The sequence below is a fragment of the Monodon monoceros genome, unplaced genomic scaffold (genome assembly GCF_005190385.1).
Source record: "Monodon monoceros isolate NGI ecotype Baffin Bay Population unplaced genomic scaffold, NGI_Narwhal_1 Super_Scaffold_13, whole genome shotgun sequence".
Classification (NCBI taxonomy): domain Eukaryota; kingdom Metazoa; phylum Chordata; class Mammalia; order Artiodactyla; family Monodontidae; genus Monodon; species Monodon monoceros.
Genome location: NW_021703769.1, coordinates 20,455,363 through 20,482,430, shown reverse-complemented (window position 1 = coordinate 20,482,430; position 27,068 = coordinate 20,455,363). Strand labels below are relative to the sequence as shown.

At 48.7% G+C, this 27,068-nt stretch overlaps 1 protein-coding gene across 1 annotated transcript; it reads left to right on the top strand.

Annotated features, from left to right (window-relative positions):
* Positions 1-2,620: 2,620 nt before the first annotated feature.
* Positions 2,621-25,132, top strand: FAM83D (family with sequence similarity 83 member D). The gene is made up of 4 exons (XM_029221730.1): positions 2,621-3,100; positions 16,479-16,646; positions 20,584-20,708; positions 23,578-25,132. The coding sequence occupies exons 1-4, from the start codon at positions 2,624-2,626 to the stop codon at positions 24,488-24,490; spliced, it is 1,683 nt and encodes a 560-aa protein (XP_029077563.1). The 5' UTR covers positions 2,621-2,623; the 3' UTR covers positions 24,491-25,132.
* Positions 25,133-27,068: the final 1,936 nt, after the last annotated feature.

The window sequence follows — 27,068 nt, the reverse complement described above, 5'->3', positions numbered from 1 at the left end:
CTATGATTGCACAGCCCCAGACAGTGGTCATTGTTTTCATCACATACAGAAGTTTGTTGGTGTCTTGGAAGAGGATGAAAAAGGATGCTGTCTTGGACCCTTCTGGATGCTGGCTGCCAGAGCAGGGACACATAGAAATCTCCACACTTGGGCTTGAAAAATATCATAAACAGGCTGGGTATGGGGAGAGAGGGGAAGAACAGAAGTATCTTTGTAGCAGTGGACATTCATCCATTTAAAAAAGTATATTGAGGACTTCCCTGGTGGTGCAGTGGTTAAGAATCCACCTGCCAATGCAGGGGACACAGGTTCCAACCCTGGTCTGGGAAGATCCCACATGCCACGGAGCAACTAAGCCCGTGTGCCACAACTACTGAGCCTGTGCTCTAGAGCCCACGAGCCACAACTACGGAGCCCATGTGCCACAACTACTGAAGCCCACGTGCCTAGAGCCCATGCTCTGCAACAAGAGAAGCCACTGCAATGAGAAGCCCACGCACCACAACGAAGAGTAGCCCCTACTCACCACAACTAGAGAAAGCCCGTGTGCAGCAACGAAGACCCAACGCAGCCAAAAATAAAATAAATTCATTTTAAAAAAGTATATTGATACATGATAATGGTAATGTCTCACATTTATGAAGCACTTTACAGTTGTATATATGTCTTCTCATTTACACAAAGAAAATGAGGCCTAAAAATTGGCTATTAGATTTAACACCGTGGAGCTCATGACGATCTTTTTTTTTTTTAAGATTTTTTTCTATGTGGACCATTTTTAAAGTCTTTATTGAACTTGTTATAATACTGCTTCTGTTTTTTATGTTTTGGTTTTTTTGGCCGTGAGGCATGTGGGTTCCTAGCTCCCCGACCAGGGATCGAACCTGCAACCCCTGCATTGGAAGGCAAAGTCTTAAGCACTGGACTGCCAGGGAAGTCCCTCACAATGATCTTGACAAGAGGTTTTGGTTGGCCAGTGTAGGAATCAGCCTGATTGGACAGGATTCAAGACAGAATGGGAAGAAGACTGGAGATGGCAAGTATAGACAAGTTGTTTGAGGCTTTATGCTATAAAAGTGAGAGTGAAATGGGGAGGAAGCTCTAGAGGGATGTAGGGTCATGAGTGTTGTTTGCAGGATGAAAAATATTACAGCATGTTTGTATGCTGATAGGAATGAACCAGTAAAGCAGGGAAATTGATGATCCAGGAAAGAGGGAATTGCTGGAGAGACATAGGTTAGTAGTAGGGGGATTGGCAACTACTGCCCAAATGGAAGGACTGGCATTAGATAGGCTCACAGACAGCTCATCCATAGTAACGGAAGGCCCAGTATGTGGGCAGAGATGCAAACAGGTAGGAAGATGTGGTGGGAGCATGTGGAACTATCTTCCCTGACTGCTATTATTTTCTCAGTGAAATAGAAAGCAAACTCTAAAAGTAAGAATGAGAGAGGAAAAGGTAGAGAGAAGTTAGGGAAATAGAGGCTAGCAGGCAACCTTAAGGGCCCACTTGAGACCATGAATTTCAGGCACAGCTGGTGGGCATGACTGTGTCTTTCTTTTCCCCTGCACTGTATGGCAGCCTGGGTGCAGGAGGAAAGTAGGTGGAGAGTGGGGTTTAACCAGGTTTGGGGTTTTGCCAGGCAAAAAACAAGGAGGTGAGGGACTTCCCTGGCAGTCCTGTGGTTAAGACTTGGCCTTCCAATGCAGGGGGTGCGGGTTTCATCCCTGGTTGGGGAGCTAATATCCCATATGCCTGGCGGCCAAAAAGCCAAAACATAAAACAGAAGCAATATTGTAACAAATTCAATAAAGACTTTAAAGATAATCCACATCAAAAAAATAAATCTTAAAAACGAAAGAAAACGATCAGGTGAGAGAAGAGAAAGCTACCTGAAGGTGTAATCAAAGGAGTGGCTATTATGACGGACCGGTATTTTTGAACGAATGAATGAATGATTTCAATACTGGGGAGTGGCTGGCCTCACCCAAGCTCTGAGAGACCCGGAGAAGCACGGTCAGTGGGTCAGTGTGCCCCAGCAGGTCCCAGCCTTTCCTCCCAGTTCACATTTCTGACCTCCCTGGGCCTTGTAGGGCCGCGCTGTGGGGCGGCCGGCAGGGGGAGCGCGAGGATGGCTGTGGTCGGGCTCTCCGGCTTCAGTTCGGGCTCCCTGCCTGCCCCACCGCCCCGGGTACCACGGCCACTCAGGCCTGACATCTGCTCTCTAGTTGATCTTGATGAACTCGGCTCCCCGCAGGACCATAGCAGGAACGCTACCTCGGAACAGGAACGTAGTCGCCAAGACTAAATTCCGCTGAGCAACCACGGAGCAAGTACGTGGTCTCAGCCGCAGTCCCCGGCCTCTACGGAGGCGCTGGGTGGGGCAGGGCTGCGGGGCGGGGCGGGGCCGGGCCGCGCCGCGGGGCAGCCAATAGCACTTAAGGGGGCGGAGTCGTAGAGGCGTGCACTGCTTCCGGACTCTGCCGTCACAACAAGGCAGCCAATGGGAGAGCCAGGGAGGGGCGGTGCGGCCAATGGCGCGGGCCGGTTAGATTCAAAGGTGCCTATAAAGTGTCCTGCATTCCCGTGGTGGTCCGAGCCGTCTTGTGTCAGAGCGCCGCCATGGCCCTGTGGTCCGATGGCCTGGACGAACTGCCCGCAGCCTGCCTGTCGCCGTGCGGGCCGCCCAACCCGGCCGAGCTGTACAGCGAGGAGCGGCGCTTGGCGCTCGAGGAGCTGGTGGCGGGCGGCCCCGACGCTTTCGCGGCCTTCCTGCGACGCGAGCGCCTCGGCCGCTTCCTAAACCCCGACGAGGTGCGCGCCATCCTAGGCGCAGCCGAGCGGCCCGGCGAGGAGGGCGCGGCAGCGGGGGCCGAGGATTCCTTCGGCTCGTCGCACGACTGCTCCTCCGGCACCTACTTCCCCGAGCAGTCGGACCTGGAGCCGCCGCTGCTGGAGCTCGGCTGGCCCTCCTTCTATAAGGGCGCCTACCGCGGGGCCACGCGCGTCGAGGCGCACTTCCAGCCCCGCGGCACGGGCGCCCGCGGCCCCTATGGCTGCAAGGACGCGCTGCGCCAGCAGCTCCGCTCGGCGCGAGAGGTGAGTGCCGCGGCCCGGCTCCTCGGGTCACCTCGGTCCCCGGTCCGACGGGACACTCCCTTCAAAAACGGGAAACTGAGGTCTGCTAGGAGCGCGAGCCGGGTGGTCCCGGGGTCCCGACTCGCCCCACTCTGCGTGTATCCCCTCGGATCCCCGATCTCCTCCCTGGCCGCTCCTCGTGGCAGGGGAGAGTGGGAGGAGTCTCGGTCCCCAAGAAGGCGTATTGTGCCCAAGTTCCAACTCCTAACATTCACATTCCCTGGGAGGGTGATCAGAAGTCCTGCTAGTTGCAGCTTTCAGTTAAAACCAGTTGTCAGACTGGCTGTCAGCCAGCTCTAGATCCCGCTTTCAGGAGCTTCTTAGGAGATGCAATACCTAAGAAGCGCATAACCTAGGGGAAAATTCCTGAAAGTTGTCCCCAGAGACAACTGCGGGGCATTAGGAGTCTATCATTGCTAGTCACCTGCACGTGCCTTTTGTTGTAGAAAGCAGATACATACCAGAGTGGCAAAGTGACCCCCGACCCTTTTTCCTCCTGCAGGCCTGGAGGGGAAGTTGCTCCTTCAGTGAATGGGTGGGGAACGGAGTTTGCGTTTCCATAAGCTGGAAAAAAAAATGCAGATACCCCTGCATTAAGTCATCTCTCTCTTCACAGTGGGTTTTGGTGCAGTTGTCTGACTCTTAGTGTGACAAGGTATTGGGGTGCAGTGGGAGGTTTTGTTTCTCTGCCGGCCAGGATGAGACTGCAGCAGGGTGCTGGGTACTAGGGGTCTGGGAGGAAGAATGCAGCCCAGAAGGTGGGAGGGGTGGGTAGGGTGTGGCAGCAGACTCATTCCTCCAGAGCCATGATCAAATGCCACCTCGCTTGCTGACTGGCAGTGCCCAGCTTCCTGGCTGTCTGCCTGTGCCAGAGACATGGCAGGTAAAGCCCCAGGCCATGGTAAGACTTGGTAGGGCTCCTACCTGAGTGTGTCTGACTGTGGTTATGATATCTGTGCATCAAGGCAGTTGAAGTAGCCAAGAAGGGACAAGCCCTGACTTACCAGTGTCCCTGCGCCGGGTGCTCTTTGCCTGATGGTGGGGTTGCAGTGGGTAGGGGGTACGGTAGGCTAGTGCCTTGCCTTTGTGGGCTCCAGCTAGGCTATTAGCAGTCTTGCGGTGCTTTGGGTGTGCGGAGGGTCCTTTTGATGCAACAGACACTTGTGGGTTCAGCGGGAAGATTGAAAAGATGGAAAAAGACACCATTTTAGGATAGGTGTGCATTCCCAACGATCACGTCTAGGGGGAGAACTTGGGCACTTGGAACTTGAGAAAAGTAATGAACGGGTCTTCATGAAAGAGAGAAGAATTGCCCTATCCTCTTGCTTACATCCAATTTTTAGTGGTAGTGGAGGGGCACTGGAGCTAAGACCAGAGGGAAGACTGTCCATCAACTCATGCTGGTCTTAGAAGGGGCTCAAGGCTGATGCTCAGACACCGTTGTCTTGTAGGCATTCTGTAATGCATTCCTGGGTAGAACCTCCTGCCGTGCTCTGTGCCCTAGTCCAGCTTCACACTTATATGTTCAAGATTCTGTATTTGGAACCTGGGCAGTTTTAACTGAGAAAGGTGGTACGTTACCTTTAAATCTGATGAGTATTTTCAGTGTCTCTGCCATATGCCAGATTGCTTGCTTATTCAGAGCCTACTAGGTATTGGACACTGTGCTCCAGGGGCTGGGGCCACAGGTAAAGGATACGATCCTTGCTTGCACTTGAGAGTTGATGGTCTGCTGGCGGGAAGCAGTGAGGAAGTTGCTGCAGGCTGAAGAAAGCTTTAGGGGTGATGGTGACCTTGGAGCTGGGTCCAAGAGGATGGGTGGGGCTTGCCAGACCAGAGGATAGGGAACGGCCCAGAAGTGTGAAAACACCTGGCCTTTTGGGAGGCAGCCAGGTTCCTCACAGCTGGAGCAGAGAGTATGTGGGAGTTAATGGTAGGAGAGGAGGCTGAAGGGAAAGACTGACGCCAGACTGTCGAGGGCTTCGCACGCTACTGGAAGGAGCAGTGGGGAGCCATCGCAGGTTTAAAGGGAGGAGAGGAGCTGATCAGATTGGGGTTCCTGAGCAGTAAATGCTGGCCAGAGCAGGAAGGGGGATGGGTTAGAGATGGGCAAGACTGGAGTAGAGGTGGTAATAAGGAGGGGCTTAGGGATCTACACTTGAGAAGGGGGTCTGTGCTAAGGCAGTGCTGGGGCTCGGGCAGGGGAAGAATTTTAGGTAGAATTGACAGGACTTGGTCATTCGATGGACCGGAAGGGTAGTGAGAGAGAGGGCAGGAAAGTAGGCAAGGCCAAGGAGAAGGTATAGGAAGAATTGAGTTTTTTTAGCTGGGGTGAGTGGTGATGCCACGAAATTAGAATACAGGAGAAGAATGAGACTGAGGGTAGGGATGGGGAGGTGAGTGGGATTTGAGACACGCTAAACTTGAGGTCTCAGACACCATCTCTTTTATGTAAAAAAAAAAAAACCCCAAACCCCAAAACAGAATCGTACTTTCTCTGCCGGGCACTGTTCCGAGTAACCCTAAGGTAGGTGCGATTGTTAGCTCCATTCTGAGGCTGGTGAAATTGAGGCATAGAGAAGTTAAGTTGCCCTGAGGTCACACAGCCAGGGAATGACGGAGCCAGGACTCAAACCGAGGCACAGCATCTCTTAACCGCTATCAGCCACCACGCTCTGCCTTGTGCCATGTGGAGGCAAGGAGGCGTCACTGTCCCCAGGTGGACAGAAATCTGTGGAGGAGACAAGTGTTAGAGAGCTAATCTGGTGGCTGGTCCAGTGCGGCTGCTCCAGGTAGAGGTGTGGGTTGTGTACACAGGAGCGGCTGTGTCACTCCAAATACATCCTTTGAAGTCCAGTACCTGTGACGGCGAGGACTGTGGAGATGTAGGTCTCAGGCTGTCTCCGGATGAGATGAGAAGCCATTCTGCGTCTGTGTTCATATGGCGAAAGCGCTTGACGGTGTGATTGAGCACTTTTAAAGGGTCAGTTTCTGTGCTAAGCCCTTTACCTGGACTCTCTCAGTTAACCCTCCCCAACCTAAAAGGAGGCCACAATTAAGAAGAGACCAGGCACAGAGACGATAAGTAGCTTTCCCAAGATACAGTTAGTGTGGGACAGAGCTGGGCATGAGCCCGTCTGCCTGGCCCCTGAGCCCGGGCTCTCGACCACTCACCACTCCACAGGGCCCCCTGCCATGAGGGAGGGTTGGTGCTTTGGTAGTTTTCAGTAAGCTGGGTTTTTTTTAAGGGTTTCTTAAGATTTGAACTTTTAATTTCCATGTTGCATATTGAAGAAAAAGGAAAATGACGATGACAGGACTAGATCTCCCCTTGGCAGGAAGGAGACTGGAGTAGTCAGGGTACAGGCACAAGAAGCCAGTCTCACTTGGTAAATGGTGGTGTCTGATCCTGGCTCTGCGGCCTCAACGGATGGTTCTGGGATGGGTCCTCATCCAGGACTCATGTTGCTTTTGAGCCGTTTAGGCTTGTAGGGCCTCTGGCACCGAATAGTGCTCAGTAGGTACAGCGGAGACCTCTCACGTGTACCTTTGATCATTCAGCAAGTGAGTTTGCCTGCCTGTCTGCTCAGCAAGGACTTGTCCCAGGGTAGGTGGGACCAGGGCTGTGAACCTGCCAGTTCTGCCGTTGGCTCAGTTTCTGCGCACCTTTCAAAGCATGGGTCTGCTACGTTGAGTGAGGTACAGCACCTAGAAACACACGATTTATGTACAGCGTGGCTTCTGAATGCAAGCTGACTCGGTGCTCAGTTGAGCTTCACCAAAGCTGGAGGAAGTACTGTTTTGGACTTCTTTTTTTTTTTTCCCCCTTTGGACTTCTTGAGAGCTGAGATGTCTGCTCTTAGGAGAATTTTGAACTACACAGGATTTCCCCCTTACACACATACTCTAGAATCTATCCCTGCACTACTGTATTTGTTGATGAGTCATTCATTTCTTTGTCTCTGTTGCCATGTGAATCAGCGTTGGGCTGGGCTCTGGCCCCCACAGATCGGCTGGGAGTGGAGACCTTGCCTGGAAGTGCTGTGTGCCCTTACTTGGTGATGTGCTGTTGCCGAGGCTCTTGGGATATTCCTAGCGTCTGAATGGGAGCTCACAGACAAAGCTCACCCTGCTAGGAGGTCCTGCACTCTCCAGAGCCATCGCTCTTACCAGCCGCCCATTCCCTACGAGCTTTTGTTCCAAAGGGGCACTTTTGCTATGACCTCACCCTTGGGCATCCTTTTGACAACCTGAGCATTTGTAAAAAGCTGTCCTTGTGTTGACAAAGAGTCCTGCCTCCTAGGAGGAGTAACAGCTGAGGAATCTGTTGGAGGCCCCTGGTGTGCGCGTGGATGTATCCAAATTAAGGCCCTCCTGGCCTTGCACAGTCCTCCTCTGAGTTGCAATTGAACCTGTGCAGTGTGAGCAGTTCCTGTTCGGATCCCAGGGCAGGCTTTCTCAACCTCATCACTATTGACGTTTCGGACAGCATAACGCTCTTTGTTCTGAGGGGTTGTCCTGTGCATTGTAGGATGCTGAGTAGTATCCCTGGCCTCCACCCAGTGGATGCCAGAAGCACTGGCCCCCGCCAAAAAATGGTCATCCCATTCAAAAATGTCTCCCCTGGGGAGGGGGTCAGGGGAAGAAGGAGTTACTGCTTTAGTGGTTAGAGTTTCAGTTGGGGGTGATAAAAAAGTTTTGGAAACAGATAGTGGTGAGGGCTGACGACATTGCAAATGTAATTAAGGCCACTGAATTGTATGCTTAGGAATTGTTAAGATGGAAATATTATATATGTTATATATTTTACAATTTTAAAAAGTGTCCCCAGACATTGCCAGATGTCCTCTGAGGGGCAAAATTGCCCTTGGTTGAGAACCACTGTCCTAGGAAATCTCACCGATGCGTGAGATGCTGCCCACTAGACTAAGTGTGGCTGCTTTTTATCCCTTCCTTTTGGTTCTATGTGTCAGGTTAAGGATTTCGGAGTCTTTCACCATTTCATTTCTTTCTTCTTTTTAATTGTGGTAAAATATATGTAACAAAATTTAGCACTTTTTTAAAGTGTACAGATCAGTGGATTAAGGACATTCACCATCACCACATGCAACCATCACCACCATCCAGGTCCAGAACTTGTTCATCTTCCCAAGAGGAACCTCTGTTCCCACTGAACAATAACTCCCCATTCCCTCCTCCTCTCAGCCCCCAGCAACCACTATTCTGTTTTCTGTCTGCCATTTCATTTCTTTATTCTTTTCACCTGGCATCCATTGGGCAGTAGAGAAGCTGCAGAATTATTCTCTGGTTCCTTTATGGATAAAGGATAAGTTCTCTCAGGAAGAAAAGTAGTAGGCCTACTGGCTTTTTTAAAGTCCGGATGCAAATGATAGAACCTCTGGAGGGGAATCTGGCAATATTCAGCAAAATTTCAGTTGTATTTACCCATTGACCTAGCAGTTCCATGCCTGTGTATCTGTCCGAAAGATACCCTGGCGAAAAATATGAATAGGCCTATGCAGTTGGCTGTTTGTTGCAACACTGATTATAACAGCAAAAGGCCGGAAGGGCTCAAACATCCGTCAGTGGCAGATTGGTGAGTAAACGGATCCTTCTGCACAGTGCAGCGCCTAGCAGCTCTGAAAAGGGATGAGCACTAGCTCTGTTTCCTACGATTAAGTGGCTAGAACCGCAGTGACCAATGCAGCAGCCGTTGGCCACCTGTGGCTATTTAAATTTATGTGACTTAAAAGGAAATACAGGGCTTCCCTGGTGGCGCAGTGGTTGAGAGTCCGCCTGCCGATGCACGGGACACGGGTTCGTGCCCCGATCCGGGAAGATCCTACATGCCGCGGAGCGGCTGGGCCCATGAGCCATGGCCGCTGAGCCTGCGCGTCCGGAGCCTGTGCTCTGCAACGGGAGAGGCCACAACAGTGAGAGGCCCGCGTACCGCAAAAAAAAAAAAAAAAAAAGGAAATACATTAAAAAACTCAGTTCCTCTATTGCACTAGTCATATATCGAGTATTTAATCACTGCTTATGGCTAGTGGCGGCCATGTTGGACAGTGCAGATACAGAACCTCCACCATCTAAGAAGTTTCTGCTGGGACAGCACTGGTCTAGAACAACGCGTATCATACACTGCCTTTTATCTACAGGGGGGATATGAGCATATACATATACATATGTATACACACATACACACATACATGTACTCCGTTTAGTAACATAAATGAGTATGTGTACACATGCATACTTTTATTTATATTTTTTAAAAAATGGGAGAAACCCAAAACTAGTTGAAGTTATTATCTTTGTGGGGAGGGCAGAAGAGAAGGGACAAGGATGGAAGCTAGGTGTCTCTGGATGTAGCTTGTTTTGTCGATTGGACTTGGGAGCCAGGCAGATGTTTTACATAATTATAAAAAAAAATAACTCACGATGATAAGCCCCTTCCCCCCACAAAACGTCTCTTGATGCTTTCCCCTCCCTTTGAAAAAGCCCAGCCCGCCTGTGTACTTCATGCTGGAATAGTGCAGAGGAAATGTTGCTGTATGTGGCTGGTCCCTGCACCCCTGGGGCCATTGAAAAATTGGTTTACCCACCCCTGCCTTCCCAGAGGGGCCTCAGGCCACTCTCTGCAGATAGAGGCTCCATCGGCAATTTAATCTGATACTTAAATTGCTAATTTTATAAGAGCCCATGAAACTTAGAGAAAACAACACGCACGAATGAATTTAGGTTTTGCTGTGGAAATTGACGTTCTTTTTGTCTTTAAACCCTGATGTTGATATCAAGATCATTACTGAAAGATTTTATTTTATTTAATTTTTTAAATAAATTTATTTATATTTGGCTGCGTTGGGTCTTCGTTGCTGCACGCGGGCTTTCTCTGGTTGCGGTGAGTGGGGACTACTCTTGGCTGCGGTGTGCGGGCTTCTCATTGCGGTGGCTTCTCTTGTTGTGGAGCACGGGCTCTAGGCACCTGGGCTTCAGTAGTTGTGGCGCGTGGGGTCGGTAGTTGTGGTTCGCGGGCTCTAGAGAGCAGGCTCAGTAGTTGTGGTGCACGGGCTTAGTTGCTCCGTGGCATGTGGGATCTTCCCCCGACCAGGGCTGGAACCTGTGTCCCCTGCATTGGCAGGCGGATTCTTAACCACTGTGCTGCCAGGGAAGCCCCATTATTTAAAGATGTTAAAAGAAATTTCCAGGAGAAAATTTCTGTTCTGTTAAAAATCTTTAATACAGGGGGTGAAAATATAGATCTTTTTTTTTTTTTGGCAAGAAGGTCTCCAGAAGAGGCAGGAGCCCTGGGGACTTGAATGAAGTCGAGTCGGGTGTCACTCAGTCAGCGTGATCAATTCAGCAGGCAGGCTCTTGTTGACCACCAGACAGGCTGATGCATCTTTGCGCGTGTGTAGACCTTTGGTAGAATACCAAGCATCTCTCACATGTGTCCTTGCTTTATGACCATGGGTGGGAAGGGAGAGAAACTGAGGTGCAGTGAGAAGGGGTGAGTGACACAGACTTCCTGCTCCAGGCAGAGGAAGAGCTGGAATGAGAACAGGAATGACCGACCCTGAGTAGCCCCTCGAGGCTGCTCAAGTGCTTGCTCAGAGCCCTGCCCCGCCCATCGAGGGTGTGTGAATCAGATGATAGAGCTCGGAGGAGCTGTGTTTGAGGATGCCGAGCTCAGGTAGAATGACTTGGCCAGGGTCGGTGGCAGAATTAGGACTAAGACTATGACAGCTGCCATATAAGGGCTTTCTGTGGTGCCAGGAACTGTCAAGTGTTCTCTCTTGACCGAACCTACTGCAAACACTACAAGGTGGGTAGCATTATTTGCATGTTGTAGAAGCCAACAGAATGGAAGTAACTTGCTAGAGGGAACACGGTGATGACAAGTGGAGGAGCCTGCATCCACGTCCAGGTCTAGCTCCGTAGCCTGTTCATGTAGCATCTGTGCCTCCCAAGGTTTCCTGATTTAGTCAGTTCGGAGTTAGTCAGCAAAACTGCCCGCAGAAAGAAGTGTGGGCTGTCCTAGGGCATTTCAAGGTGCCTGACGTTAGCTCTGCAAGTTGTTTTGTGTTCTTAGTGATCATCCTTTGTGATGGGCTCAATCTCATATACTTTATGGAATACTCTACTGATCCTTCCAGAATTTAGTCTAAGCTTTCAATCATTTGAAGATGGAACATTAGATTTGTTTGCAATAATGTTTAATCTAACACTTTTTTTTTCTTTTTTGGCCGCACCGTGCAGCATGTGGGATCTTAGTTCCCTGACCAGGGTTCGAACCTGTGCCCCCTGCATTGGAAGCATGGAGCCTTAGCCACTGTACTGCCAGGGAAGTCCCAATCTAACACTTTTTAATAGGTAGCTCTGGGGTCAGCTGGGCTGAAATTCCAGCTCCTGCGTTTGCCTAAGTGTGTCACCTTGAACAAGTCACCGAACCTCTGCACGCTTTATTTTTCTTATCAGTAAATTGGAGATAACAATTAACGGGGTTTTCAAATCTCAGGATACCTCTTTAGAGCTTCTGGCAAACAGAAAAGATTTCAGTTCTGTGTGAAAAGTAACATACACAGGGTCTGTGCAGAATACCCCGGGGACTGCTACCTGTAACCACGTGGATCACAGGGTCCCATGGTATAAATCATCGAGGGACGGTTAGGAGTGACTGAGGGAGGAAAGGCTTGAGGTTTTGTCACCGGCGATGATGACATGGGACTTGATGCAGGAGTGGCTGCTGTAGATGTGGCTGGAGAAGAGCAGGAACAGCATGGGGACTGGCAGCAGACCAACCATCCAGGCTCCGACAGCTGGGTGTTTCCTCTTTAGGTGTCATGTTAGGACCAACGTGTGCTGAGTTGCAGATGGGCTTTTGACCCTGGATCGGACACTCACAAGCCACCACTTGCAGAGCTTTCCACCTCTAGGAGAGCGGGTAGGCTCTTTGTAGCATAGGCTGGGACAGGGCAATACCCACCGTGACCATGTGGGCACTTGATGAGCATGGGATGCCCGCCTGCCCATGTGTCTCTCCTTTGTCCATCCCGCAGTATGACTCAGGGAGTGGGAGTGATGACCGCTTTCAAGTCCCAGTGCTCTTCTAGGGCCCAGCAGCCTGCAGCATGGACGCCAACACCTAGGAGATGTGGCCAGCTCTGTAAAGCAGACACTCAGCTGGCTAGCAAATGAGCCCAGGTCATTGTTCAGTTCAGAGAAGAGTCTGTCCCTTCACAGACTCGAGAAGCCCCAGGTCTAGTTCAGCTGCGCCGGGCTTGGTTGCATGGGGGCGGGGGTGGGGTGGGGCTGAGGGCAGAGAGTAAGGGGGAGCAGGGATGGGGTCTGGAAGGAAGGCGGGCCTTCCTGTAAGGGGGAGCGGGGATGGGGTCTGGAAGGAAGGGGGGCCTTCCTGCTGACTGCTTCCACCCATAGGGCTGTTCTTCCTCCAGAAGTCTTTTAAAAGGTCCTGCTCTAGAAAGAGGAGGGGATGTTGGATGCAGGGGGAGTCAGAGGGATAAGCATCTCCATCTACCCTCTAGGTACCCCGTGGGCGTTCAAACCCAATTATTTTCAACACACAGGAAAGGTTGAAGCTTCAAAACCAAACAATGAAACTAACAGCAAATTAGATGCTGACTCACTACCTAACAAAGGTGGTGTTTGCACAATTGTTTTGTTAAATGATAAATCAAAATTCAGTTTGGCAGGCGCCTTATGTTGTGGGCCCCGCTCCTGGGGCCCTGCTTCCAGCAACCCTCCAGCTCCTCGGCTGTGTCCCGGTGGCACCTGGGTGCACGTCCATCGGCCCCGTCGCGCTCACTTCCTGTCTCTCCTGAGGACGGGGACTGACCCCGGATTGATTTTCTCTCACTTTCTCTTATGAGCTCGACTCATTCTCACATGTGTGTATTCAGAACCCCTTTATGAGGTTTTACTGCCACCTCAAAATCAGTTTCAAAACCTCTCTCTCTCTCAAGATTGTTTCTGTTTCTGTTTCCTGTTTGTGTGGACCTGAATCAGCCTCCCTCCACCCCCATCTCTCCTCCCTCATCCCAGGGAGAACATTGCTTACCTTTCCCACGGGCCTCTTTCCCTTCTCTGTGACCCTCATGGCTTCCTGCCTGGCCCACCGTCGAAACCTCTATCACTGATTTTTATTCTTTCAGTCTTTAGTCCTCCTAAACATTTGCTGAACCTAAAAAGCTACCTAAGTGCCTACTGTGTTTCAGGTACCTAGGTATGTGGCCCTATGTTGCAGGAGCGGGGGCCACATCTCCATCCAACACTTCCAGCATCAGCTTCTTCTGTCCTGTTGGGTTCATCACCAAACTCATCACTCATCCCAAACCTCCTCCCCTCCACGGCCTGTATGATCCTGACACCTTGGTTGGCGTCCAAGGCCTTCCATGCTCCTGCACACTCACCTGTCTCTCAGTCACGTCCTGTCGCTCCCTCTCGTGCATACTCTGCGTTCCAGCCAGACTGGGACCTACCCCATCATTTCCTACATCTTCCTCTGTCATCATGTGGCTTCCTGCCGGATGCCCTCCCCTTTGCTTCTCCCCTGTCCAAATCGTCCTGACTTTTGATTCAACTCAAAGGCCATCTCCTCCAGGAATCCTCCTTTTCTCTCCTTTGGTAAACATTTGAGGGCCTGTGTTGGGTCTACGCCTGCAAGGGAGATGCTTTACTGTCTCCCCCTCCCCCAAAGCGTTCCCCTGATTTCCTTGCCTGTTATAGTAAGTATCATTTTCCTTCCCTGCAGCCTGTGTCCTCTCTTTGTGGGTAAGTCAGGTGCATGTCGAATCCTTTATAGCCATCTTTCTACCTAGCACAGGGTTCAGCCCACAGTAGACTCTGAGGTGCTGGCTGCATTTGAACACCTATTTCATGCCTGAGCGAAGCCCTTTCCATGCTTTGTCTCATTTAATCCTCACAACAGCCCTGTGATGTGGATGCTAGATGATATTATCTGTATCTCCAGAGGAGGAAACTGAGACTCAGAAAGATTAAGCAACTTGCCCAGAGTCACACAGCAGTAAGCCACAGAGCTGGGAACTGTGCCCACGCCTTTCTGCCTTTTAACCAATAAGTTGTTTGGCCTGAATTAGTGGGATAGATACATCTCCAAATAGGATGTATAAAAATGCATTGGAGGATATAAACTTTTGAAGTTGCCACCAATTTAGAAGGAACACTTTTTATTTTCTAAATCATTGTCTCCAGTGGGGTTTAGCTGTACCCTTTGCCAAGAATAGCTCACAGCTGGGGCTTTGGCAACATTAGAGAAAGGGAACCAGAGAGATAAATTGTCTTTCCCAGACTCCCTCACAGCAATGACTTCCTGGGAGCTGGCATTTCTGGGTCCCTCCTCCTGGTGGACAAGACTCTGAGGTGTTAGAGATGGACAGTAAAATCGTCTCTTTGTCTCTGCACTTCTTTTTAAAAAAATAAATTTATTTATTTATTTATTTTGGGGGGCTGCTTTGGGTCTTTGTTGCTGCACGCGGGATTTCTCTAATTGCGGCGAGCAGAGGCTACTCTTCTTTGCAGTGTGCGGGCTTCTCATTGCGGTGGCTTCTCTTGTGGAGCACGGGCTCTAGGTACGCAGACCTCAGTAGTTGTGGCATGTGGGCTCAGTAGTTGTGGAGCGCAGGCTCCATAGTTGTGGCGCACGGGCCCAGGTGCTCCGCGGCATGTGGGATCTTCCCAGACCAGGGCTCGAACCCGTGTCCCCTGCACTGGCAGGCGGATTCTTAACCACTGCGCCACCAGGGAAGCCCCTCTGCACTTCTTTGATACCCAAATACTTAAGGGGTAATGACTCTCGGTTACTGGCCTGAGTCCTCTGGGCCCCCAGAGATGAATCAGTCCTGTTGAGGGGCCTCTGCTCTCACAGACCTGTAAGTCAGTCACCTTAACGTTCAGGAAAGGATTTAATGTGATTGGAAGAGACTCATGTTTTTACTGATGAGGTTACGAGGAGGGTGGTGCATTGCAGCTCCAGCCTGCAGAAGAGTTCCAAACCTTGGCTTCGGGGAGCGGTTTCCTAAGGTGACAGTCCTGGCTCTGACCTGATGCAGGGGCTTGTACGAGACCCGCATGTTTTGGTTCCCCCGCAGACCTGCCAGGAATTAGCTGACGGCCATGCTTTCAAACCTGCAGAGGGTGTGATGAGAGGCTTTGCTGCTGGAGCGGCCTCTCTTGAAGCAGGAAAGCCAGGAGCTGGGAGATGTTTCCCTGCGCTGAACTGTCTGGACGGCTTAAGCTCTGGACTGGTCAAGCGAATCAATGAACAGATACCAGAGGGATCTCTTGTATGGGCACTTGATGTGGCCTAGTCATTTAATGCTCACGACAAATCTATTTTGCAACGAAGGAAACAGGCTTTCGAAGCAGCTGTAATCTACGCAAGGCCACGTGGCTGAGGTGGCCCTTAACTGTACTGTGTGCTGAGTGGGGAAAATTGATTAGGAGGCACAAATGGAGCCGGGTCGTTGGGGAGCAGAAAGGACTGGTCCAAGCTGCAGGGCAGCATCCTTAGGACATATTTCCGTGCTCTTGTTGCGGGCTTGTGCTGCGGACAGATACCAGAGAACTTCAGATACCACCTTTTACAGAGGAGGGGCTGGCGCTCTGGGAGCCATTTGGTTAGATCCTGACAGGTGGAGGGAGCAGACGTCATGAAGAGGTGATGTGAAGCAACAGAGTCAGGAGGTGGGAGAATCGACTTGCCTGGCTCAGTCAGTTTCAAGCCATGAGTTGGTGGTGGATGAGGTGGCCCATTCTAGATTATAATAGAAAACCATATTATGATCCAAAACCATACAATAAAATCAGACTTGGAGACTGGTATACCCAGAAGGGGGGCCTCAGAGAGACTCTTAAGTTTTTACATACCTGTTTTACAGACATGGGCAACAAGCCACGTGTCTAAAATGATGGTGGGTTAGCTGCAGAACCTAGATATCTTGCCGGTCTGAGCTGAGCTTGTGAGACGGGGGTTTTAGTAAAGGAAGAGAGTTGAATGGAACAAGTTCATAGGAGGTCAAAGTAGTGGATGAATCTATAGTTTTGAGAAATTTGCAGTGTGGAGGAGAGTGGCTGGGTCAAGTCCAGATTTGTAGCATACAGTGGCCTGAGCGTCTTTGGAGACAGACAAGAGTCCACGGTGAGAAGAAAACTGATACTGCAGAAGGAGAAGGAAGGAAGAGTATTGTAGGACAGGGATCCTTTCTCAGCTCTGAGATGGGGTCCAGAGTCTGGACAACGAGCTGTAAGGTGGTGTCCTTGTGGGTTGACCGCTGGCTCTTCTCTCTGCCCCACGCCCTAGGTGATTGCAGTGGTTATGGATGTTTTCACGGACATTGACATCTTCCGAGACCTGCAGGAAATCTGTCGGAAACAGGGAGTTGCTGTCTACATCCTTCTGGACCAGGCCCTGCTCTCTCAGTTTTTGGATATGTGCATGGATATGAAAGTTCATCCTGAAGAGGAAAAGGTTTGTGTTACACTCTTTCTAGTTTCACCACAATCAGCAAATAATGACTGAGCACCCGTGACCTCCCCGTTGGTGGTGGTCTCCCCGTTGTAAGGGAGGGACCTGAGGCCGTGAGAAAAGTCGTTTGCCTGAAGCCTCACAGGAAAGAAAGACAGAGTCAGGTTCAGACCTTGGCCTCTCCCTCACGTCACGATGCCTCTTAATGGGGAGCTTGTCTGTTGATGGCAAGATGCTGCCTTGGAAGCTGCTGCGTTTGACTGCAGCACTGGTAGGCTCCAATTTTAATTGTGAGGACCACCGTTTACGGAGTCCTGCTGTGTCCTTGGCACTGTCCTAGGCTCTTGACAATGTTACGCAACTTAAATCCTCACAGCAGCCCCATCAGGTGAGTGGCGTTATACCTGTGTTTCATATTAGGAAGTGGTGACACCAAGAGCCCAGTGTCTACAACTAGAAAGTAGTGGGATGGAGTTTCCCCATCTGTCGGCCTGCCTGCAGCCCCAGTGTTCTTAAATCACTGTCACATGCTGCCTCTCGTTTCTCATTATTATAAAATTAGACTTTTTATGTCCTTTGCTCTGAGCATGAAAGTAATTTGAGCTTAAGTATTTAAATGTAAGGTTATGTAACTTAGCAAGCTTGTTCTCTTTAGTAGAAAGGCAAGAAAAATAGTCGTTTATTACACCATTCACTTCTTAAAAATTAAGCAACTTAAGAGCTTCAGAACTTAATTCATCAACTTGGTTCATCACCTTAATTCATCAACTTAGTTTCTCACCTATGTGAGCACCTACTCTGAGCTACTCATTGTTCCAGGTACTGGAAACAAGGCGATGAGCAAAGTGAATGAAGAGGTTGGACTTTGGTTCTATAGGCTACCGCGCAGGGGACATGAACTTACCACCTTGTTATTATCAAGCAATTTGGTTTACACAATTTTGACTGTTTAACTTCTCTTGAGAGCTCTTGTTCGTTTTTCTCCCTCAAGAGGAAACAGGATTGGGTTTAATTAGGTAGCTACTAACTTGTCACTAGTGCTTAAAAGCAAATCCATGATGGAGGTAAGCCTTGGAGCTTGGAGACGGAATGAAACAGTCAGCCCTGTGACCTGACAGTCAATTTAAAAATGTGTCAGGTGGACCCAAGAGAAATGCAAGTCAGGCCTGGAAAGTGCATCGTCATCTAACCAGATGTTTAGTCCATACCTGCTCTGCCGCAGAGCCTGGTGAAGAAATTGAAGGTGTCGATGTTTAATTTCAAGGTGCTCTTGCTGTAATTGAGGCTGTGTGTGGGCAGCAGGAAGATCACAGAATAGCCCGGCCACGACTTTGATCGAGTGACTGGCTCTGATTCATCCACTCAGCAGAAATCTAGGAGTATTTGCTGACTCAGTTGCCTGCTGAGTTGGTTGCTGCCTTCGTGGGTGTCTGGATCCTCTAGGAAGGGTCAAAAGGAGATCTGTCTTTTTGGCCTCACCCATGTTCATCATGTCTTAACTTCTTCGGGAAGCACCACTTTGCCATGGAGGCTTCTCTCACCAGGGCCTGTGTGTGCTGGTGAACCTGCCCCTCACCAGAAGAAGTGGGGGTGACTTCTTTTGCCCTGGTGCTGCGGCTGGTCCAGAATGTTGGGTGTCCTCCCTGCAGGAGCTTGGTCACACGTTTGTGTGCAGGCACTCAAAAGTGCTTTGATTGTAAATCAACTATACTCCAATGTAAACTAAAAATTAAAAAAAAAAAAGTGCTTTGACCACAATCACAGAGGCCTACATAGCATTCAGGTAAGTTCCAAAGGGAAAGATGCACAAAACCACACTGAAATCTGCCCACAGTGATATTCTTTATGCTTGTTATTATATGTTGACCCTTTGAAGCTCTGCTCAGGGATCGCCCGGGAAGCCCTCCCCTGCCAGCTTCATGTGCACCTCTATGGAAGGTTCTAGGTTTTTTGTCTGTTTGTTTTAATTTTCATTTTGAAATAATTTTATTTACAAAGGAGTTAGAAAAATAATATAAGGCATCCTTGGATACTCTTTGCCCAAATTTTCTAAATGTTTACATCTTACAAACCTCAGTACAAATTTCAAAATCAGGAAATAAACTTGATATAGTACTATTATCTACTCTGTAGACATGATAAATTTCACTCATCATTCCATGAATGCTGGTTTTCTTATCCAGGATCCAATCTGGGACCATATCTTGCATTTAGTTGTCATTTCTCCTTAGCTTCCTCTCATCTGGAGCTGTTCCTCTCTTTCTTTGTCTTTTACAGTCTTGATGCTTTTGAAGAATACTAGCCAGTTTTCTGTAGAATTTGGGTTTATCTGATGTTTCCCCATGGTTAAATTCATATTACGCATTTTGGTAAGAATATCGCAGAAACAATGTTATGCTATGCCCTAATTTTTTTGTTTTGTCTTTTGTTTTTATTTTGAAGTAGCGATAGATTCACAGAAATTGCGAAGATAGTACATAGAGGTTTCCATGTATCCTTCACCCAGTTTCCCCCAATAGTTATACCTTATATAAGGTATATACAGCACATACTTATATATGTGTGTATATATATATATATATATATATATATATATATATACTTACAGCACAATATCAGGACCTGGAAATTGACATGGGTACCATGTGTGTCTATTGTTTTGTGCCATTTTATCACATGTATACATATGTGTACCCACCACTGCCAACAGAATACAGAGCTATTCAATCACCACAAAGATCTCCCTCATGCTACATCTTTATAGTCACATCCACTCCCCTCTCCGTGCCCTCCCCTGCATCTTTCACCCCTGGCAACCACTAATTTGTTCCCCATCTCTGTAATTTTGTCATTTAGAGAATGTTATGTAAATGGAATTATACAGTGTGTGACCTTTTGAGGCTGGCTTTTTTTCACGCCCTTGAGATCTGTCCAAATTTTTGTGTCTATCAATAGATTGTTCCTTTTCATTGCTGAACTGTATCATATGGTATGGTTGAACCATAGTTTGTTTAACCATTCGCCCGTTGAAGGACATTAGGGTAGTTTCCAGTTTTTTACTGTTATGAGTAAAGTTGCTATGAATATTTGTGTACAGGTTTTTGTGTAGATGAAGGTTTTCACTTCTTTGGATGTTGTTATGTCTTGCTATAGTGTTTAATCATTACTTTTTTAAAAAATAAATTTATTTATCTATTTTTGGCCACACTAGGTCTTTGTTGCTGCGCATGGTCTTTCTCTAGTTGCAGAAAGCGAGGGCTGCTCTTTGTGGCGGTGTGTGGGCTTCTCACTGTGGTGGCTTCTCTTGTTGCGGAGCACCAGCTCTAGGTGTGCGGGCTTCAGTAGTTGTGGCACGGGGGATCAGTAGTTGTGGCGCACGGGCTAAGTTGCTCCACAGCATGTGGGATCTTCCCAGACCAGGGACCGAACCCGTGTACCCTGCATTGACAGGCGGATTCTTAACCACTGTGCCACCAGGGGAGTCCTGGGCTATTATTTATTAGCAATGCTATTAAACTAAAGAGGAGGAGAAACATCAGCTTAGCTTCTTTAAACCTTTGTTAAAATGTTATCTGTCACTGGCATGTTTTCTTTGATGATTTTATCCCCCCACATTTTGTTTCAAAGTCATTTCTTGGATTCTATTGTTTAGTGTCTCCAAAAAGTGAATCTTCTAGAGCACGTGTCCACATGAACCGAAGGTCTCAAAAATAAGTATGCATGCATAAAAACGCATGCAAGAAGATGAACTAAATGTTAAGTAGCGTTGAGTCCTGAGAATCATCTGGCTTGCGTGCTGTGGGTGTTGTTACCGAATGGTGACCGTGAACCACTGACCTGCTAGTAAGCTTGTCTGTTTGGAAATTGTAAACTAAGGCTTCTTTTGTCATGTGCTCACTGGATCATTCGTTTCTTCTTCTCCCACTTCCCCCACCAATAGCTGATGACAGTTCGGACGATTACAGGAAATATTTACTATGCAAGGTCAGGAACTAAAATTGTTGGGAAGGTTCATGAAAAGTTCACACTGATTGATGGCATTCGTGTGGCTACAGGCTCCTACAGGTGAGTTTCTGACTCGTCCATGCTTATTAATCTAAACTTTTCAGAGGAAGTGTGCTATATAAAGGTAAAAGCTGCTTTTTCCTCTCAGTGTGAGCCTTTATGGGCAAGCCTTCTGCTATGTGTGCATCTGTGTGTGTGTGAGCTTGTTAATCAAAGCCTCCTCCTCTGGAAGGTGGTCGGGCTGGGATCCCCTCCCCTGCCTCGTGGTCCACAAACCTAAAGTACAGAGGCTGAAACTTGCCTGGAGACCCGATAGTGAGGGAGTCCTAGATTCAAGGCTCAGCCAGGACTGCAGTGGATGAATTGGGGGTTAACAGAGACAGGAACAGTCTCAACTCCTGTTCCTTGGGGCCTTTGACCCCCCACGTCCCTGCCCACTTTAAGGGAAGGGCAGTTGCAGGCATCAGCCTCAGTGCAGAGGGCACAGCTGAAGCAGCCCCCTTACTTTAATCCTTCACCTTGCTTCAAGCCTTGTGATTTGGTGCTTTAGTCTAGAAAGTACTGATCCATGCTTCTGGCTCCACCTTTGAAGTCTCACGTTGGCATGGCATCTGAGGGTAGAGAGCACGGAAGTTGAATGGAGGGTGGAGACAAAGAGTGGTAAACACCAATCTCCAGAGGTTAAGATACACCATTTTTTTTTTTTTTTTTTTTGCTGTATACGGGCCTCTCACTGTTGTGGCCTCTCCCGTTGCGGAGCACAGGTTGCAGAGCACAGGCTCCGGAGCGCAGGCTCAGCGGCCATGGCTCATGGGCCCAGCCGCTCCGCGGCATGTGGAATCTTCCCAGACCAGGGCACGAACCCGCGTCCCCTGCATCGGCAGGCGGACTCTCAACCACTGCGCCACCAGGGAAGCCCAAGATACACCATTTTTACTTAGGTCTCTCTGATGGTGGTGTGTCCTGCCACCTCTGTGTTAGACTCTTGATGTTATACGTGAAGTGTGTCTCTACAGTTTAAAAAAGAAAAACGGGGACTTCCCTGGCGGTCCAGTGGTTAAGACTCCGCAGTTCCCCTGCAGGGATCATGGGTTTGATCCCTGGTTGGGGAGCTAAGATCCTGCATGCTGTACAGCCCACCCCCGCCCCCCAAAAAAGAGGGATAGAAAAACGTATATATATATATATTTTTTGCGGTACGCGGGCCTCTCACTGTTGTGGCCTCTCCCGTTGCAGAGCACAGGCTCTGAACGCGCATGCTCAGCGGCCATGGCTCACGGGCCCAGCCGCTCCGCGGCATGTGGGATCCTCCCGGACCGGGGCACGAACCCGCGTCCCCTGCATCGGCAGGCGGACTCCCAACCACTGCGCCACCAGGGAAGCCCCAGAAAAACATATTTGTGAAGAAGCACGCATCCCTGAGTGATAACTATGTGTCAGCCCTGGGTAAAGGTGGGTGTGCAAAGGCTTGTGCAGGATGAGGCCAGCAGATCAAGGAACTCTTGGTGTCTTTCTTTTCAAACAGTACTGTCATTGCTTGGAACAAAACTTGAACTCTTCTTGGAGACTTTCTTTCATAAGATGTTTGGAAATAACAGGAGGAAACTAGATTTTCACCCGAAGTAGGATTTATCTGTATTACCCAAACTTAGCTCCAAATGGTTTTTTGGCTGTTCTAAAAAAATATAAAATATAAAAATTACCCCCTACAAATGAAATATGCTACTATTGAGGACGAGGACGAGGATGGCTTCTATTTGTTGAGGACATTGTAAAATCCTGGTGTTAGGTGTCCTGTTTACATGATTTCACTGAGGGTTTCTTTCTTTTCAGGCTCTGAAGGCAGCTCTCAAGGTGAATTTGCATTAGCCTAGGTTCTTGGTTGCAAGAGACAGAGTTGCTACTATGTTTTATGATTTCTTACGTAAAACACCCTACTCCTGATACGAATTTCTGTATCAGTGCGGTGACTTCAAGTGCAGAAAGCTAGCTCAAACTACTGTATGCAGAATGGAATTTACTGGCTCATATAACTTGAAAGTGTAGAAAGGGACCCTTTGTTTTCAGCTCACCTTGACGTAGGGGCCATGCATTCATCAGAACACAGTCTCCTGGTTCTGCTTTTCTCTAGTTGATCTTTATTCTCTGTCAGGCTTTCCATTTGCAGGCAAAGATCCAGGCTTCCTCACGTGGCCTTCAGTAGCTGTTTCTCAAAGAGGGAGACTTTCTTTCTCTCTGCACTGGTATCTGTCTTGCAAAATTCCCTGGCTCTCGCTAGCTCACATGCCCACCCTGCATAGGTCCCCGCATCCCAGGGGATAGGATACTCTGGCCAGCCTGGCTCACCTGCCCACCCCTGTTGTGACTGGAGAGGGTGCATACATGAAGCTGTTTGCGCTGCGAGGGGGCAGGGTTCTGTTACCATGGGAAGGAGGAGGTACGCTGGACAGGCAGGGGCGCACGGCCACTTGTCAGCTCTAAACGTGCGTTGAGCAACAGTGTCATCATTAGAATGACAGTCCTGTCTCCCTTTGTGAAAAGGGCAGCATGGAGGAGGGACCGGGGCCCAGTCTAGGCTCTGCCACTAGCTTCCCCCTGTGTCGTCGCTAGGCACCTTCCTCGCTTCTCATGGTAAGGGCGCTGGCCTAAATGCTTTAGGAGCCCTTTCTAGTTTTTAGCAACTCTGAGGCTGAGGAGTGTAAATTTTAGCCTGTTGGTTGAACAGTGGCCTTTTTACTCTTGTGTTAACGCATTCCTAGGTTATGTACTGTGTTAAGGCAACTTGCATTCACACTACATGGTAGGTGTGCTGTCACCAGAGTTGTGACTTATGTCTCAGGATATCTGGGCTTTATATTCAGGTTGACAATAAGTAAATGAAGCTCGCTCATCCTTACCAGCTTCTGTTTGTTTGTTTTTAATCCTCAAGTTTTACATGGACGGATGGCAAATTAAACAGCAGCAACCTGGTCATTCTGTCCGGCCAAGTGGTTGAACATTTTGACCTGGAGTTCCGAATACTGTACGCACAGTCAAAGCCCATCAGCTCCAAACTCCTGTCCAGCTTCCGGATCAGCGGTAGGTTTGACCGTCTCATCAACCAGAAACCACCGTGCAAGGAGCTCACGCTGGGCAACCTGCTGCGGCTACGGCTGGCCAGGCTCTCGAGCAGCCCCAGGAAGGCCGAGCTGGGCTGTGAGGAGGGCCAGGCAGAGGCCGGGCGCGAGGACTCTGAGGCCTCCACCATCAGTGAGGAGGGCTGCTTCAGCAGCCGCAGAGACAGGCTGGAGGGCGGGAGGGCGACCGATGCCACCACTCAGACAGAGCCAGGAGAGGAGACGCCCGCCGTGAGCATGAGTGACGTGGGGACACAATCCAGCATGGCCACGGTGTGCACTGGCACCCAGACTGACATGGACGAGAATGTCCTCTCCTTTCTGGGAACCCAGGCTAAAGAGGGGTCAGCAGTATCAAAGACGTCTGTGTCGCGATCCTCCAGTTTGAGGTCTTCCGCCTCTCTGTCCTCCCAAGGCTCTGTGGCCAGCTCCATCGGCTCCCAGACTTCCCTCAGAGCCAATGACGTCGTCACACCTGGACACCCCAAGTACTGGAGCACCCCCCACTTGGATCTGTGCTCTAGGGACTCATTGAGAAAGTTGAATAAAGAGCGGCAGATTCACTTTGCCGGAATCAGGTCCCGGCTCAACCACGCGCTGGCCATGCTTTCAAGGAGAACGTTCCTTACTGAAAACTACCTCAGTTTTAATTCTGGAAGTTTTCCCAGATCATCAGCTAACTTGCTGGCTGTTAGAGAAATCACGCTTTATCCCTCCTCTCAGTGACCGCTCCACACGTTCAGGGCGCCTGGCTTCACCCGGGCTTGCAGTAGACATCGTCGGAGCATCCCACTTTATAGAATGTCTCCTGTCCTAACTGCCTTTCTTTCACCCTGATTTTCTTTGAATTCTGTAAACTGCATATTATTTTATGTGCTTTATTTTTATTTTGTTTTATCATGTATAAGCCAGGTCTTGGTTTTATGGTTTCAACACTATGGGTACAGTTTCTTGGCACGATTTTAATACTGATCTCTCTTCAAGAGAATGTTTCAGTGTTCTCAGGTAATTCAGATAAGAGATAAAATATGTGTTGCATTTTTCTAGGTTTGTATGCCCTATTTTTTTCGAGGTTTGGAACGCTAGTTTTCATGATCAAAATCCTGTTTAGGAAAAAACTCAAAACTCTGTTTCTTAAGTGTTTATCTCTTCTTTAGGATATCTGTGTTCTTAGCTTTAAACAGATGTAAACAACTTTTGTTTGGTGGTTGCTCGTGTCCGTGTTTTTGTTTTTTTCTTCTCTCTGGCACTTTTCTGTTTAACTATAGGAGTGTGTTACAAGCATATGCACCTAATATCTATCAGTGCAGTTTTTGTTTGTTTTAAAATAGTCTTGGGGTGGAGGAGTAGATGATCCAAATTATAAAAGAGAAAATATCCGTTTAAAAGTTAGATGGGGGCTTCCCTGGCGGCGCAGTGGTTAGGAATCCGCCTGCCAGTGCAGGGGACGAGGGTTCGAGCCCTGGTCCGGGAAGATCCCACATCTAAGAGCAACTAAGCTCGTGCGCCACAACTACTGAGCCTGTGCTCTAGAGCCCGCGAGCCACAACTACTGAGCCCGTGAGCCACAACTACTGAAGCCCGAGCGCCTAGAGCCCGTGGTCCACAAGAGAAACCACGACAATGAGAAGCCTGTGCACTGCAACGAAGAGTAGTAGCCCCCTCTCACCGCAACTAAAGAAAGCCCGCGCACAGCAACGAAGACCCAACACAGCCATAAATTTAAAAAAAATAATAAAAATAATAAAAAAAGATGACAGAAAACAAGCGTCAGGGTCATACTTTCCTTAGTGATATGAATATTGATGTCACTAGCTCTATAGTTTGAATGAGGAAACTTGCCGGAAATCGCAGGTTTCTTCATGTGCTCTAGCTTGTCTTTTTCAAAGAAAAAGCTTGAGCTATTTAAACAAGGACCTTAGTTCTGTTCTTCTCTGCCAGAGGAGGTCTCAGTGTTCATTCCTGGATTCACCCTGATATTAACTGTAGTGGCCCCATGAGCCTAATTTCATCAGATGGGTGTATTGACAATGATTTAGCAATCTAATATCCTGGAGTAGGGGCGAAAGAGGGCACTGACAATTATCCCAGATTCCTAGTCCAGTGGCAGGCAATGCGACTGGTTTCTACACCCTGCTAATCAGGATTGGTATGCCTATGGAATCCTGTTTTTGTCTAGTCTCCTTTGTGTGTGCAGATGAAATGAAGAGAGTTAGGTGATGGCTTCCTCCTTCTGATTTGACTGGAGCAGAAGAGGTCTGTAATAGGGGAGGGTGTTGTCTGCCACACAGACACGTGCTAACGCATCCAGATCCTGAGCATGCCTGCGGGTTTCCACGTGTGCACCAGGATTCCCTTCCAGTCACCAGGTTATTTGCTGGGTTAGTGCCATAATTTGGACCGGGAAGCAGGCAGGACAACTGGTTCCTGTCTTGTTGTAAACAATTCTGGCCCAAGCCTCAAACAAACATTGTTATTTGAAACCGTTTACAGATTTAGATAATCTCCTATGTGCTATCGGTGACCCTCTCATCAATGCAGTGACTGGACAGCTGTTATTCTCTGTTTTCAGGTGAAGGAACTGAAGCTCAGATGAAGTAGCATATTCAAGGTCACATGATTGGTAAATGGTGACACAAGCATTTACCCACAGGTTTTCAGTTTCTGAGTTCAGTGCTCTGTGATGTGACTATTTCTCTACAGGGAATATGGAGGCATTAGAGGGCGTTCCTTTTTTTTTTTTTTTCTAATTAAAAAACTTTTTTTGGCCATGCCACGTGGCTTGTAGGATCTTAGTTCCCTGACTAGGGATTGAACCTGCACCCTCGGCAGTGAGAGCATGGAGTTGTAACCACTGGACCGCCAGGAGATTCCCGGGTGTACCTTGAGAGATGGTAGTTAATGCAGTGGTGAATTGAAAGCATTAAAACTTAAGCTCATTAACAAATATAGGTACGTTTGAAATTTCCACTCAGTGTGTTCTGTGGAGCTTTTAATAGGCATTCATAAAAAAGTCTCTGCGTTCAGTATGGGAAATGGATCAAATAAATTTAAACAGGATTCTTTGTTGCAGGACTACTCAGACTTTGAAATGAGGTAATTATCATCATGGCTTTCTCAAGAGGAGGGCAGGTATATGGCCTATTACAAACTGACTTAAACTACAGAGCCCTCTTTTTGTGGAATAGGATGCAAAGCCATTATTTTCTGAAAGTGTTGCCAGTGGTTAGAAATAAGAAAAAGAGGTATATGGAATCCTAAGAAAATGGCCTGGTCTCTCAGAGTAAGCAAAGCTTTTCTGGCT

Coding starts and splice junctions, on each gene's coding strand:
- FAM83D (XM_029221730.1), top strand. CDS start 2,624: ATGGCCCTGTGGTCCGATGGCCTGGACGAACTGCCCGCAGCCTGCCTG. Junction 3,101..16,478: donor AGCTCCGCTCGGCGCGAGAG/GTGAGTGCCGCG, acceptor CCCACGCCCTAG/GTGATTGCAGTGGTTATGGA. Junction 16,647..20,583: donor TTCATCCTGAAGAGGAAAAG/GTTTGTGTTACA, acceptor CCCCACCAATAG/CTGATGACAGTTCGGACGAT.